The sequence below is a fragment of the Oculina patagonica genome, chromosome 7 (assembly GCF_052425735.1).
Source record: "Oculina patagonica isolate OP01 chromosome 7, crgOcupat, whole genome shotgun sequence".
Taxonomy (NCBI): domain Eukaryota; kingdom Metazoa; phylum Cnidaria; class Anthozoa; order Scleractinia; family Oculinidae; genus Oculina; species Oculina patagonica.
Window position 1 is genome coordinate 23,395,160 of NC_135764.1, and position 16,970 is coordinate 23,412,129.

The 16,970-nt window shown below is 34.5% G+C and overlaps 1 protein-coding gene across 2 annotated transcripts; it reads left to right on the plus strand.

Annotated features, from left to right (window-relative positions):
- The first annotated feature begins 93 nt into the window (after nucleotides 1–93).
- Nucleotides 94–16,386, plus strand: LOC144659127 (N-chimaerin-like). 2 transcript variants are annotated; one of them, XM_078519572.1, is made up of 16 exons: nucleotides 94–193; nucleotides 274–450; nucleotides 781–840; nucleotides 1,011–1,066; nucleotides 3,547–3,578; nucleotides 3,917–4,030; nucleotides 5,608–5,663; nucleotides 8,111–8,322; nucleotides 11,222–11,293; nucleotides 12,150–12,234; nucleotides 12,338–12,418; nucleotides 12,925–13,017; nucleotides 13,304–13,381; nucleotides 13,909–14,040; nucleotides 14,884–14,989; nucleotides 16,054–16,385. In XM_078519572.1, the coding sequence occupies exons 2-16, from the start codon at nucleotides 441–443 to the stop codon at nucleotides 16,229–16,231; spliced, it is 1,365 nt and encodes a 454-aa protein (XP_078375698.1). In that variant the 5' UTR covers nucleotides 94–193; nucleotides 274–440; the 3' UTR covers nucleotides 16,232–16,385. The 2 variants fall into 2 exon arrangements, with proteins under 2 accessions (XP_078375698.1, XP_078375700.1); XM_078519574.1 differs by lacking the exon at nucleotides 94–193 and having other exon boundaries at nucleotides 372–450; nucleotides 16,054–16,386.
- The last annotated feature ends 584 nt before the right edge of the window (nucleotides 16,387–16,970 follow it).

Here is a 16,970-nt window from a genome sequence, read left to right on the forward strand (position 1 = left end):
AGTCCTGGGGGCGAGGTTGCCTCGCTTGCGGGTCAATTGGAACCTCGCTTTCATGCATGCACAAAATAACCGCTGACCAGTCGTGGTTTGAACAGACGACTCAAAAAGATGGGCAAGGCGAACAGAGTTCCGAATCAGCTGTGTTGATCTTTATTGAATAGAACGTCTATAAAAGGACTCTCCGTTTCATCCGGTAAGTCTTACATCACTTTTACAAACCCTTGACTTCCTTTCCTCTGATTTCTTACGCTTCAAACTTTCTTTTTTTGTCAGTGAACTATAGGTGGTTTGGTGAAGTTGTACGGCGTAATGCTGGCATGTTGACTTGAATAGCGGAAACTAAAAACACCCCTCATTGCACGCTGTGACATCGCAAAAGCTGTTCAAGACTTCAAACCAAAGGGCTGCTGAACAAAAGTTCATCGGTTGGGCAAACAAAAATGACAGAAGGTAAGCAGGCTGTTTGTGAATAGACCAAGATTTGAAAACTCGTGTTTCGACAGAGTAATTTGACAAATGACAACATGCAACAGTTTTTGGCGCGGAACCACAATGTAACTGTACGCTTATAAGCTTCTTTTATAAACCATTTTATCCGACTGTTGTCGTCTAGAAAGAGGAATCTTCTCTTCGTCTGAATGCTTCCACAAGTTATCGAAGATAACAGCGCTTTCGCAGCTAATATCGCGAAATCTTTTCATCGATCTTTGTTTCATCTTCGAGTGCTGTTTGTGTTTGATATTTTTAATATTTATATGCTGTCTTCTCTTGAAACTTTAGAATCGGCGGAAGAAGGTCGCTTTTACGACACCATTGAACAGCCAGTATGGAAATCGTACCGTAAGTATGGTTATAAAATAATTTATATTTGGAAATGATGTAGAATTGTCAATTGTACGTATGGTCGTAGGGAAGTTAAACTAGCCATGTCTGATGATTCTTTTTCATGCTGAAAATCACAAAACGCGTTTTGAAGATTTTAAAGACTTGCTTTTGTGTTTGGCTTACAGTGTATCGACTGCAGCAAAAAGCACCCAAAGCTAGAAGAATTGTTTGTATGAAAGAGGTAGGGAACCTTTGTATAAAATGATTTTTATCTGCAGTTTTGTGATCAGTATATCTTAAAGCCAACATGTTGTGTGACTCATTGTACATGTAATTCAATATCTGAAAGCATGCACCTGTTTTAGCTTAAACGAATTGATTTGATAAGCTTTTTACACCCTTCTAATAAATATACCTGTATTTTTAAAATGTTAAGCTGATAAAATAAAAATGAAATTGTGCTGGGGGGAAATTAGCACTTATATTATGACATTATGTCCAATTTTGGGGATGTTTGATCGAATAGGTTATTACAAAGAGTAGTTTTATTGTAAAAAATTGAAAATGTCACTCCCAAATTTTGTTTTTGCATGTGCTCTATTGTGAATATGAGCTATCACTTTGTTGAAAATCAAAAATTTATTATTCATTGGCATTCAGTTGACTGTTGTCTGTTTGAATAATCTGAATATTGTTAAAAGTGGTTGTTATGAATAAAGAGAGCCCTAATTTATTACAAGTAGTTCATTTGGAGATTGAAATCTTGATAATAAATTCAAAAAGCAGAAAATCGATTTATTAACAGCCTTGAAGGGTGTGTATCTTGTAAGATCAAATTGTCATTTCCACAAATGCTACAGCTGTATGGTAGACAACCTTTCTCATACCCAAAGTCCTAATACAGCATTCCACTTTAAGTCAAGGAAAGACCAAGCAGTATTTTTTCAAATATTGTTGGAACATATGTCCTCCCAAACCTGCAAAGACATTAAAAAATCAATGTGGTCAAGCAGAATACTGTTATCTTTAATGCCTAGACTGGACATATTGAAAATTTGGCAAACATACACTGTACTTACATTGTATGACCAAATGTCCTTGGAACTATTAATTTTAACCCTGAGAGAAGGTGTATGTGTCCAAATTTTGAAATGTAAAACATTCTCAAATTTAAGAAAGCCTCAAAAATAACATTTTTATTATTTGAGGAATTCACATGATAGGAAGCAGTGAGAAGCAATAACAGAAAATTAATGGAATGATGCATGTACATATCAAAATCAGTTATCAAAATAATCAAATTATTTTTGGGGGTTAGAAAAAAAAACAGGCCTATTAAATACTGTGTATTTTATATGTATGAAGTAAAGGGTTTTGTCAAAGAACTTTTTGCTTTGCCCATTGAAATAATGGTAAAATGAAGGTAAAGTCTGTGTTCAAGCCTAGTGGCCCATCAGGTCAGAGATTATCCCAGTTTCCATAACATTAAGTGACTACATGTAGGAGTATTTCTATTCCCTCCTGGATGGGATGCTAGCTAGTCCATCGAAGGGCACCCCCAGCAGTAAATTCGCCAGCACCCATTTATACACCTGCAAGGAGAGAGGCACTATGAAGGTAAAGTGTCTTGCCCAAGAACACAACGCAGCGCCCTAGCCAGGGCTTGAACCTGGAGTCCGGCACACTAAACATTAGGCCACTACGCCTCCCATTGAAATAATAGTTTTTTTTCAGTAATTTCATGTTACCATTCAAACTTGAACCTTTGTTGGCTAAAAAAGCATAAAGAGGCACCATATCGATAAATAATTTGTTATGCTACTGGTTCAGTTTGTAATCAATTACCTGAAAAGACAATCATCTGTTGAAGTTGCAGATTATTTTCAAAACATAAATCTGGTATTCGTTTGCTACAAGTTTCAATTGGATAACAAAGTTATAGCTTTGCAGAGATCTATGTAGTATTTTGTGTAGTTCTTTTTCATTTTGTAAGCAACCAACAACCTCACATGATCTTTTCCCTAAGGATACTAAAGCAATGTGGTGCCACGCCGGTAGCATTAGCCAAAGTATTTGTTACAATAGTGCGTCCTATTTTAGAATATGCCACCCCTGTCTGGCAGAACATTCCTGACTTTTTAGATAATAAAATTGAGAGAGTCCAGAAGAGAGCCATGTTTATTATTTGTCCTTCCCTCGACTACAAGGAGGCATTACGGCTGCTCGGCCTCACTTCATTGAGAGAATGGTGCCAACATCTTTGCCGGCAGTATGTCTGTAAACTTCAGGATGTAAATGGTCCTCTTCATTTTCTTTTGTATTGTACATAACTACGATTTAAGATCCGGCACAAGTCGTAGCACCATCAAGTCTTGCAGAATGAAGCGTTCTCAGGACTTTGTCACTTCTCGCTATTACTCGCTATTAATCTCGAACTAGCTTGTTTATAATAGAACCTTATATTGTATATATAGATATTGTAATTAATAGTTTATTTTTATTTATATCTTGTATTTTACTCTGTAATTCAGTTATTACTGCAATGAGTTTCCATTAAACATTATATTATTATTATATTATTATTATTATAATTATGGTTTATGTTATCAGGCGAGTATAGAAATTTTCTGTGGAAATCTTTCATATGAGCGAGGAAAGATAGTTAATTATGAATTAAATATTTTCCTTATTTATTTATTTTTTTTCTTTAATTATTCACAGATTCCTCATAAGCCTGCTCACTATGGAAAAGAGTAAGTTTTACTATTGTGTGGTTCCAGAAAATGTCCATACTCCCCCCTCCCCCCACAGAAGGGACTGGATTTCAATTCCTGGGGGTTGGGGGGGTCTCAAAGCCCAAAAACCTTAAGCATATGTATGAAGCTTAATTAGAATTTCCAGAGGGGTTGGAGGTGGGGCGTCTTAGAAGAAATCCGTTCTGTGGGGGAGGTATGGATAATTTATGGAACTGCATTGTGCACATTCTCATTTTAAGTAAGTTTTACTATTCCCTTAACATTAAGCACATTTGCAGCCCTCCTTTTTAGTACAAAGTAACTGAAAAGTTCTTTACATGTTTCACCTTTTTCAGATTTCATGGTTCCATATCACGCGAGGAAGCTGATGAACTTGTATCAGAGGCGGATGGGTGTTACCTGGTCCGTGAAAGCCAAAGGTCCCGGGGAAGTTATACTCTTACAATGAGGTACAAATTCATTATGGTCTGCACAAGCAGACCATTATTTGTAGGCAGTTATTTGCAAGTCACGTGGTGGCCTCGCGGCCAATGAAAGAAAGAGAAAAATGCATTGAATGATAAAAAATGCATTTTTTCAAAGTCTTGCCAAAGTCCAGTGTAAAATTCACCAAATATTTAAACAATATCCGTAGTAATAATAATAATAATAATAATAATAATAATAAACATTTTTTGCGCCTCTCCGGCCTCCTCTGGCGCTTTCAAATTCCATCAGAAATTCTGTGAGTTGTAACCCTTAAGGCTAATTACATGTACCAGACTGTACGGCGCATTCTCAGAGTTTGTATAGCAGTAAAGGGAAATGAATATTTCAAGGTGTTATCTACCCATTCCAGGGCTGCAAATAATTTTTTTCACTTGAAAGGACTAAGACACCATCTTGGTTGGACAAAACAAAATTGTGGTCAGACATCACCAAAAACAAAAGGCCACTTACAAGTTATCACTTATGATTTATGATCAAAAATTGTCTGGAAGTCATGCCTGACCACAATTCAGATTTCGTCAGACATGAGCAAATTTTGGTCGGCCAATGTGCGATGACCGACTGTTATTTGCAGCCCTGCATTCTAAAAGGGTTCAAGTGTCAAGTTTGTTTATAATATTGTACAAAGTATACAATACAAGCATTTATCCTGTAGCTTTCATTTTGATCATGATCAAATATCTTGACCTTTTGCAGTGGTTTCTCTTTGATGATCAAAACTTGTAGTTAACAGACTGTTTCTGTTAGTTGCACATGTATGGCTCAAAATAAGGGTCATTTGGTCTTCCGCAACAGGTAGATTTTCCTGCTGTGCAAAGCATCTGCCCACCAACTGAAATCATGAAAAAGTTAAATAAGACAAGCAAGCAAAATTTGAGAGCTGTTGGTCTGAGGGGCAATTCGGAGTTCAGGTTTTTTTCCAAGCCCTGTACCCAGAGAAACCTGATAATTCAAGTTCAACTGTCCATTTTTTTTTATGCATACAGCTATTTCAGTTAACGTTGTCCGGATAGAAGCTGAAAGACAAGACTGAAAAGCAGTATGGGTAGAAGAAGAGAGTAACTGCACATGCTGAATAATAAAATATATAGTGACATGACAAACGCGATTTGCGCGTTTTCGTTTTCTTCAAACATGAAAATCAAGGTGCTTTTAGCCACACTGAATTAAAGAAGAATTTTCAAGACTTAGAGCCAAATGACAGTGAAAGTAAAGCTACAGAAATGCTTCTTGAAATGAAAAACAAACTTGTGAATTCTTCACGTGCAAAATACAAATTGGTGCATTTAATAAAGCATATAATTATGTAAATTTGCAGTAAATACCCAAAACGCCATACGATCTTGCCTTTTAGGTTTTAGCTTTGACCTGACAACGTTTACTGAAATAGCTGTATGCATGGCTATATATATTGATAATTTATAACAACTTTATTGCAAAATGAAAAAGAATGCAAAAGGTTTGTTGGCAGGGAGGAACCTATTTTTTTAAGTATACTACTGACAGTTCCTGAACTGATTTTCCCTTTCTTTTCAAGATTTGGTGGAGTTTCCAAGAACTTTAGATTATATTATGATGGGCTGCATTATGTAGGTAGGTGATGCTTTATTTTATTTTTAATTAGACAGTCACTTTTCTGTTATCTAATAGAAGCACAGAAAATATAATGAGTACCGTAGTTTACTCGAGCAAATAGTCAACGAGCCGCTAGTTAAATTTTTCCCACCTCAAGTGCGGCGCTTATTCGGGGGCGGCGCTTATTTGAGGGCGGCGCTTATTTAAAATTTGGACTCCACAAAGAGTCTTTTATTTTACAGTTATCGAAAGTAGCATCTTCTGATTGTCAGTATTCGTCTCTTCTGAAGAGAGTAGTGGCGCTAGCTGTCCTAGCAAAGTTTGCGGCCTTCACAACATTTACGTATTGTAAGAATGTAGAAAACAAATGGGCGAGCAGTAAAACCATCACTGTAAACTGCAAAACATCGCTTTTGATGAAACGAAATGTCCAGTTTGCATTAGAGTTGCTTTGTAGTGCAGTTTTTTGCAAAACAGATTTCCTCGAATTAGCGCCGCATCGGGACTGCGGCGCTTATTCGGAGGCGACAGCTTATTCGAGTAAATACGGTACGTTATACAGTCACTGTACTCTGGATGCAATGTCCAATGCACTACCCATAAGGCCACCATTCCTGCCAAAACAAACTTGTTCTTTTGTATGATTTTTATTGTCAGCATTAATTAACTTCAGTTGCTTTATTCAAAATTTTGGCCTTGTTGAAGCATTGGTACTTGTCTCTTTCTGTGCCGATCTGTGTTTGCATTATGTGAATTTTCACCTAATCTTGGCATTTCACTAGAAAATTTAACAGGGTGTTCATTAGGCATCGGAGATCGGAGAAATTCTCCTTCTTCTACGTAGAGTTCTCTGGCTAAATTTCAAAGGCTTGCACCTTTTTATTTATTAAGATGCGGAACCTTTAAAAATCATTCTCTGGTTACTTTACACTATTCTCCTGCTATTACAATTTTTAATGAAAACCCTGATTTAATGTTTAGTGAACATCTCAGGGGAAGTTTTGTTATAATTTGCCTGGTTATTTTTAATCTGTTACTTGTCAGTTATGTAACATTTTGTTAATCACAACTGGACTGTAAACAAATTATGTTAATTGTCAGTTTGTTTTTGGACAATGGGTGTTTTGACATTTGCAGGTAAATCAATTTATGTCAATCTTTTGTGAACGATAACATTGCTTTTTTATTAAAAGATGGCTGAAGAGTAAATAATATTTTTACAGTAGAAGAAATTGCTTGACTTGTTTATAAAATTTGTTATGTACTGAAAGAAAATTTGGGATAAATGTTAAATGTTATTTTAACAGTATTTTCATATCACAATTTTTTATTTTCTTACAAATTGAGGCTTAGATTTGATATAATCTTTAGAATAAAATATTCACATCTAAATCGTGAAAGACATAATATTTAATGTGGAAGTGAAATTAAACTGACAAACAAACCTTTATCCATAAAGGAAATATATTTTATTAAGTACTGTTTTTGTTTTAAAATGGTTGATATATTGAAAATGTTCCATCTTATAAGCTTGTGGTTTCCTTTATATCATAATTTTGGAAGACAAAACGAATGTGATAAATTTGCATACAAGTACATGCAGCTGTACCCAATGTCACTGAAGCATTCTATCACAAAATGAAATTACAGATTACCAGAAATAACTGTTTTAGAAATAACTGTCTTTCAGAATCAAATGATAAATCATTTCATTTAACACAAGCTAAATGTCCATAGTTCGTTTAAGCACGTATACAAGGCTTGTTAACAAGTCAAACTCCCGCCCAATCAGAATTCACTGAAATTCAGGTTGTGTTTGGAGTAATTAAACATTAATGACAAAAAACACTGGTTAGCAATATTTATTACAAGCAACTGTTCCCGCCTTAACTTTTATTCATTTTCACCTTAAAATTCAAAACATGTATGTATATGTTGTAGGAATTTTTGTTGTCCGATGTAACTCTGATTTTAAGATTTAAGAAGGAAGAGGACTCAGATTTATTAACAATGTCAGCAGAACAGTACATCTTTTTTGACAAACCCACAGCATCTGAAATGTTACTGTGTTTGCTGTGTTCATGTATGTACAAATTTATTTTACATATGTATGCGATCATTTATGTAATGAAATTATTCTCAACCGGTTTTATCCATTTTCTCTTAGCTCAAACAATTGCTATAAAGCCATGCTTCAGTTTGAGATTTTTTTCTGGAATCAGCTGCATTAGAATAACCCCTCAATAAAAATAGAAGCTCAAAAAACTTATGCTTTTGTAAAAGCTTCCTTGGGGGTTAGCTTTATTCAGAAGTTGTCATTCGTGTTTATATGAGAGTTGCACAGTGGGGGCTCGCTTTCCATATGAAAACTTATAACACTCTTTATTCTCTTTGAGCTTCTGTACAATCTTGTACACAGCTGCTGTTATGTAAATGTGAATCACACCCGCTTTGTTTTGTGTTAGGAGAGAAACGTTTTCAGACCATTCAAGATCTTGTGGCCGATGGCTTGATCACCATGTACATCGATACATATGCCAAGGATTATGTTGACACGATGATGATAAGTCCTGTGAAATCTGAAGAGAAGAAAGATGAAGGGAAAGCTGTAAACGATGAAGCTAAAGAAAATGACGAAACAGCCAAGGATGATGTTGATGCAACAGGGAAAAACCAGGTAGGAATTTATTATCTGTGTTTTGTTTATCATAATTTTATCATATATATTTTTTACCTTTGAAAGAATTAAGATAAATGCTTTCAGACAATGTTAATTTTAAGCTTTTTTCTCCTATATCTCTGTATTTTAGGCTGATTGTTATGTAGGTTTTGAGTGGGTTAGACTTCAGTTCAGACTGTTTAAGCCAGTTTTCAGTTTTCTTTGTTTGGGATAAACTCGGCTTGGTCATTAGTTATGCAAACAAATTTCACTATTCAACTGAAAATGAAGCTAAAGATATTGTCAGTAATTTTCTTTTCAGACATGGGATTTAGTGTCTTTATCCTTATGAGTAGAATTAAAACAAAATAATGGGCTTGACTTTCCTTAATTCTTTTCAAAATTGATAAGTCCCTACTCTACATAAGCATTTAGGATAATTCACATAATGTATGAAAGCACTCATGGATTACATTTAAGATGTTATTGTCAGATATGCAAATTTCTGTCAGTAGTTTATGTTGCATACTTAGCTTAGAGATCTGTAGCTGTTTTTGTGTGACTTGCTTTTAAATATTGAATCAAATCGGATTCATCTACAGTTGTAGAAAATGTTTCTGTAATCCCACCAGGAATAAAAATTAGAAGGGGTACATGTACATGAATATATTTGTACAGTGTAATCTGTGTATACAGCTACTGTATATTGAATAAAGTTGGACAACTCTTATCATATAAATCTAAATACATTTCATTATAGTAGGTACTGTATTATACATTTTACACCTGTAAAACCTTTCAAACAATTTTAAGATTGTTTATGGTTATAATTATTTGCATCTGACTTGATGCATTAGCAAGGGTTGCCACAGGTTAAGGAAAAGTCAGGGAATTTGATTTTGAGTCAGGGAAAATTGACATTTTGAAGAAATGTCAGGGAAAACTGATGTCTGTGGCAACCATGAGTCTAACAATGTGACCTAGTACAATAATTTATAGATAAGTGAAAAAATTACAAATTACGTACTGTATAATATTTATGTTGTAGTAGTGCCCTTGAGTGAAAGGTTTAACTATTACATTTTCATTATCTATTTCTTTAATTTACTCTTTCATTTCGACAAGTGAACATCTTCTATATCAGTACAGCTTTGGCAATAATAATTATTATCAATGATACATTTTGTTAGAAATAATAAAACAGAAACAAGTCTTCATCATTTGAAGCAACTCACAAAGAGTTAAAACTTTCTAGACATCTACCATTATAAGATTTGTTTTGAGAAACAGTTACTGGTACCGATAGTACATATAGTTACAGAAAAAAAAAAAACAATTCTCAATGTCAGCTAATTTCAGAACAAATACATGTACACCATGCTATCAGTTCATTGCACTACTTCTACATGTATTACTGTCATTGTAAAGAAAATGCCCCCTTTTAGTTTCCAGTATTCTAATTTGTTGCAACAGATTTTATTGTGTACTGAGAAATTGCCAGGTCCTTTCATGAAATTGGCAACGACAATGTCATCAATATCTGTCACAAATATAATATAAATTTTGAGTTCTATAAATTTGCAGGTTTTCAGGCTATGAAATTATTGAAAATTATGTTGCAAATATATGCCATAATTTTTTTCATCCATTAATTAAAAATGCTTTATTTTCACTTGCATATCTTTAAGAAATAATCCAATTCTTTGTTTTTATGCTCTGATAAATTTTAGTCACGCCATTATTTCACTCCCAAGATTGCACAGATAGAACAATAAGGTATCATCTTTATCAGATTGAAAGACAAAGAAAATGGAAGTTCTTCACCATTTATGAAACTACCCACAGTAAATGGGATAAAAATATGACGGAGGAAGGTTACAACAGCATTTTTAATTCAAGTGAAAACTTTGATGACTTTACTCGCCGTCTGTTAACTGTTAAGTCATATAAGCTCTATTCTTTATACTCTGTCAAAAAAGCTTTTTTCTTGAGGAAGATAGCTGCAAGAATATTGACCATTATAACCCTATTTTACAAATTCTTCAAAATAACTTGCAGTAAAAAAAAAAGTTAAAATTATAGAACTTGAGTTCAGGTACGTAATATTTGGTTCTTTTTATGTTGGAATTGCTGTTTAAGGTGGTCCGTCAAGCACATGAGATTGTGTCAAGCTTTTATGTGCATAGGAAACTGATAAAAGCTGTTTCCTTCTATGCAGTTTAATGCTAATTTTGATCTGAATGGAAACAAAAACTACTGTTGAGCCAAGTGCTGTTTCGTAAACATTTTCATTCCCACGCTTCATTAATAAAAATAGCTGCGATAATGGAAATTTTGTGGTGTAGCATTTGATATAAGTCAATTAAAACTCATAATATTTTTACTAATTGGTTATCTGCAGGTCTGACTAGTGAATTATTTATTACTAATATAAATTTTATCCAAGTCTTTGGTTGTAGTGACATTTTCTGTTAGTTTGTTTTTGGCTTTATTGTTATTTTTCACACGTCGATTCAACTCTTGTCATGGACTGTTAATTCTATGATTTGTGTTACATCACTTTGCAAAGCTGGGGTAAAGTATTATTTAGTCATTGTAGAATTTTTGTATTTAAAGTGCTTTTGGCATCAGGAAAGATACACTTGGATTGCTTTTTGAAGCCAAAATAGAACTTTCCTACAGTTTTTACACCCATTTTAAATCTTTAGGTATGGTAGAAGAAATTATTGTGCGTATTACAATTTAATTTGTTGGGAATTCTTGTTTACAAGCAGTGTGTGTGAAATCAATGAAACTACAACTCACCTTTCTTTTGTACTGTACAGCAACTGAAAGATTTTCAAACGTTTAATAAACAACAGAGGTTCACCTACTTTAAATGTACATTCAATAATATTGTTCTTTGTTTGTATTACAGGACCACAGATTCAGTGTAGGAAGAAGAGAAAGTGTGAAACCTTCTGCTTATAAGAAAAAGCATAATTTCAAGGTAACAATTTTTAACAATTATTCACCAAAATGGAGGTGGCTAGTGGATATTCACCACTAGCCATCGACACTGAGGTGAATAGTTGTTTATGTGTATACTTAAACAGTGAGATAATACATGTATAATCCGAGAGGATGATTTTTGACTAATTTATTACTGCAACAATTACGATTTTCTTGCACGCATTGCTCGGACTCAGGTGAATAGCAAAGGATAAGATATTGATATGATATTGTTTTGCAGCATTTCTGGAATACTTGTACTGTCTTGTACTAACTTTGTTGATGGTAAATGTCAGGCAGTGGCAGTCCACTTGGCATGTATGTTGTTCCCTGTGGCGTGAGCTAGAGCCCTGATTAGTTGTTGTGCGATTTGGAATTAATTTTATGTACACAAGTAACATCCAATCCAAGACACAAAAACATATTTCATTTTCACCTAGTGCAGTGGATAGAGTACCGGACTTGAAATCCGAAAGTCCCGGGTTTAAGTCCCGTTCTGGCCACTGCTTTGAGTTGTTTCACGATAGACCTGAGTTCAACTCTCAGGCCACACTTGTAAATAGCCAACTGGTTTGCCTCCTGTCAGTTGAGATTTGTTTTTATCTGTAATATTTGTTTCTAATGTTGAATGCTTGGTCCCATTACCCGGTAGCTCTTGTGCAAAATCAGTTGGCAAGGGTAAACAAATGCTTAAATTTTGTACAGCCTCAGACATCTTTCAGTTGTAAAAAGATTATTGAGCTCAAAGGAAAAACCTCATTTTTTTATTCACTGACTTCCACCCAACAGTATAGAGCCATCAAAAGTGTCTTCCCCTTTGTAAGTTTAACTCTTGGTGTTGTTTTGAACCTCAGGTTTACACATTTAAGGGACCTCATTGGTGTGACTTTTGTCGCAACTTTTTGTGGGGATTAATCATGCAAGGAGTAAAATGTCAAGGTAAGATCAATTTTAGTTTTAAACCCTTTCAGTGCAATTTTTTGTTGGTTCTGAGTATTTGGTGCCTACTATGTTGTATTCTTCTCAATTCACTTTTAATTAGATTGTGGATTTAATGCACATAAGCAGTGCAGTGCTGTCATTGCAGACAACTGCCAACCTGACAAGAAGTATGTAAGAAGAGGTACGAGGAGTTTATTGTTTAAGTGCCAGCATAATTGAATAATATTAGAATTATAATAAAAAAAAATGTGTTGACAGAGCTTTATCGGGAAGGGCAATGCTGATGTGCCTTGCAGAAAAATCAGTGTCTTTTGCTGCAGCTTCTTGTGTGACTGACCAGTCCAACGTGGGAGTAACAGCATCTGTCGCAGACAAAATTGGTTTGCTAGGGAGAGATGGCTGCTACATGTTCTTCCTGGCAATTTTCTTTTTTGCAGCTTATCATGGCCTGGTTTTGTCAGCCCTTATTTTTATTCCCTGCCACACCTCTCATTGCCAGGTTATTATGTAGTATAAAAATGTAAGAAGCTCTTGTAACTCAGTCTAGTTGTCAGATTAAACAATATGAAAACAAATTTTGGAGCTAACAGACATGTACAGGTTCTCAAAACAACAACACATTAGAGACAACAACATGATGCAGATAAAGGCAGTGTGTTGGTCTCACATTATATTTATGCATTGCAGTGTTTGGGGTTGACTTGACTACACTTGTAAAACTCCACAACACCAAGAGACCTTTTGTTGTAGAGGCTTGTATCAGGGAGGTTGAAAAGAGAGGTAATTAATTTATAACAAATTTATATAATTACATGTTTGTTGATAAAGCAATCCATGCATTCCAAATGTATGCATTACAGTTGGCAAGGTAGATGTTGGTTAGCTTTAAGAACAGTGTCAAAGCTGTGCACTAATTATTATTTAGAATCATTATGGTTTATTGTCACAAAGACTTTTATCGGAGGTCCAGCAACAGGAAACAGGGGGAAAATAAGTAGCAGTTGTTGCTTATTTTGCTACTGGTGGCACTGATAAATGTTTTTTATTTTATTATTATTTCTTTCAGGGTTAGACAGTGAGGGAATCTACAGAATATCAGGTTTTGCTGATGACGTTGAAGCACTTAAAAATTCTTTTGACAAAGGTAATAAATTTGTTCAAATTTTCTGACCTCTATTTTTGCTGACTGCTGTCTACAGTGAAATTAAATCAAGTATTTCTTTTCGATTTTTCCACTTCTTGGAGTTGTTTGGGCATATAAATTAAGTTACTCACTCTACTTTATTGAGTTGATAACATCGTTTAAGACATCACATCACTATAAGAGTACAAAATAACAAAAACAAAATGTACATGTATAAATAAGATATAAAAATACTTATTACAATTTACTTGTTTACATGCTTCCCTAAATTTTTTAAAATTCCTAATGAATTGCAATTCACTAAGTCAGCGGGCAGCAAGTTCCTCGTATCAGGAAAAAAGACTAAAACGTCCTTAGAAACTTTTGGCATCCTATACTTAAAAGCGCGGCTATTGCGTGTTCTTTTTTCACTGTTTGGTATTAAGTGACTTTCCGTAGTTATGTCTAAAATACTAGGTTATTACTAAGTTACTCAACAACAACGGAGGAAAACGTTTGTTTGTAGCTTTTTATTTTTCTTGTTCCAGATGGAGAGTCTGTTAACTTGGCTGTATATGAAGACATAAACATCATTTCTGGAACACTGAAACAGTATTTCCGTATGCTTCCAATCCCTGTAATCACCTTTGAGTTGTACAACAAATTTATAGATGCAGCAAGTAAGTGGATTAAAATACACCCTGTTTAAGATTTTTCTTATAATTGTATCGTAAACACCTGCAGATAAGTCGCACCCGCAGATAAGCTGCACCTGCGTAGCTGCACCCGCGAGGCCCTGAGTTTAACAACTCAAATTTTGGAAAAAAAGTTTTTTGAAAGTAAATCAAAGGAAATACAAAGTCGAGTCTTTAGAAAGTCTTAGACCTTCATCGAACGTAAACTAAATGAACATTGGAAACGGAAAGCACTTCAGTCTTACCTAATACCTTCTTACTTAACATAATGAAAACCAGCTTTGACATATGATGGTTGATCTTTTTCTGGCATTTGTTGACAGGTAATTGTTCACTCAACACAGTTTTTCCATAGATTTTTGTGTGACAACAAGAATTTGTGTTTATGTAATGTTCATAGCTTAGTAACCAGGCATTCGATTCGATCGGCACCTTTTCCAAATGTTCCCGCAGATAAGCCGCACCCTTGATTTCCAGCGAAGATTTTTGGAAAAAAGGTGCGGCTTATCTGCAGGTCTTTACGGTACTTGTTTAGCAAATGAATACGACTTGGTAGTCCAGTCAGGCTAGTGCAAAATTTTAAATGTTTGTGGTTAAAACTCTGTTTAGCACTCTTTTAGAATGAACAAGCTTCGAAAGTATCCGTTTGCAGGAAAAAATATTTATCTCACCAGGTCTCTGATTTACCCCATTGCAACCGCTACTTAGAGATCGTAAAACATCATATTTCTGATCGAGGCCAATTAGGTGTAGTTTGCTTAGGAGACTTGTAATAAGATTAATATTATTGGTATATATTGATCAAACATTCCATGTTCGTTTCTCCAGAGTTGCCTGGTAAAATGGAAAAAGTAGAAGCGCTATCAGCAGCATTACTTGAACTTCCTGCTTCACATTATGAAACACTTAAGTATCTCTTGGGACACTTGTACAGGTAGGTTCCATGACCTTGGTTAAAGAATAATAAGGTACAAAATACAACACAAATGCACACAAAAAACTGTCCTTGGTGGTACATCACGAAAACTCTATAGATTTCAAATTTTTAGATTTTTATTATTTCACGCTATTTAGGCCCAATTACATACTCACACTTTTTACGAAATACATTACCGAATTAAATTAAGGAAAATATAGTGTAGTTAAGGACATCATGTCTCATGAGCCATCTTAACTTCACCATACTTAACCTAACCATTATTCTTTTATTCCCAGTACTTATAGTTGTCAAATAATATTTTTATTAATTTTCTTTTGATTCAAAGGGTCGAACTTTTTCACTCATTTTGTAAAAAGACTAAAATGTGGATACCTCAATATAAGATATGCCAACGGAGCAGTAAAATATTATCGTTATATCAGTGTAAACCTAAAAAGCACTGTCTTACTGAATATTAAAGGGGGATAAAGAGGATAAAGTTGATAAAGAGCCTTTGAACACAGTATCACTTTCATATATCATCGTACAAAGCTGTTTTTAGAAACAATAGAGATGACTTGATTACCGTAATGTTATTGCATTAAATTCGATGTTTTGCAAATGAAATGTGAATGTGTACTGATAATATCGTTATATCGGGAGGATCTCACGCTCGAGTCCGTCTTAATCTTCCCATACTTATATCGGAGAATTATTCTATTACATCCCAGTACTTATATCGCGGTTTGTCAAACTCATATTTTTATATACTGGTAACGTTTTCTTGGGATTCAAAGGTAGAATTATTCATCGTTATGTCGGAAATATCTTTATGTTGAGGATCGTTGTATCGGGGTCCAATGTAGCTCCTTTAAGCTTACCAACCAAAACACAGCTTACTTTTTATTTTGGTCTTGAAAAGTCAAACTGTATGAGTATTCGTATGGTATTTTAAAATTTTATTTATAATCCTTTTTGAAATGACCTCAGAAAACAAATGTCTGTTAGCTAAGACCAAACGTATGTAAGAACGTGTGTTAAAGTACTAAATTTATCTTTTAATATGTTTTTGCTTGCAGAGTGGCCAAAAAGAGAAAGGAAAACATGATGAATGAGGAAAATCTGTCCATTGTCTTTGGGCCAACACTCATGCGAGCACCAGAATCAGATTCTGTAGATATTCTGAATGATATGAAGTGTCAAAGACTGGTGATAGAAAGCCTTATTACATGTCAAGATGTTCTTTTTGAAAGTTGATAATAATGAGCAGATAAAAGGGCTGTGAAGATATTGAACCACAAAATTTAGCTGGCTGCACCTCGCCTGTAAAAGGATTTCTACTTACATGTACTAATTGTTTCCATTGTGCATTGGATCACACTGGTGGAGGGGCATGTTGGAAAGGGTGAAGCATGATGTCACAGGATTTCCACGATTTGAAAAATGTGACCATGAAAACCTAGTATACATTACATGGTTGTGTCAAAAGAGCCATGTGCACTAAAATTTTGCCAAGATCAATTTTTTTTTAAATGAACAGCTTGAAAACACCTAGTTGTTACATAAATCAAGGTTACATGATATAGCATAATGTAAATTTTGTCTCTCCAATGGTGCCAAAAATCCATTTCTGTTATTAATTGACAGGAAACACAACGTCAGCTGTGTGTTGGGAAAATACATTGCCAGCACTACTAACTGTTTTTACACATTGGAAAATACCTTGAAATTCTCCCAAAGTTCAAAACTAGTTCCACTAGGGAAAAGACGAATTTTATGCATTTTTTCCATTTTTTTCTTCTAACAGTCAAAAAAGGAAATGTTACAATAGGCATAACAAGGTATTTACATGAAAAATTATGTTTCACATTTGACGTATCAAATAGTAAAGTGGATCAGCCCATACATGTGTACATACAGTACTTGTTTTATTGCGGTTTTCAATGATATGCGAACTCTGAAATTTAATCCTCAACCAACGGTTAACACTTTTTGC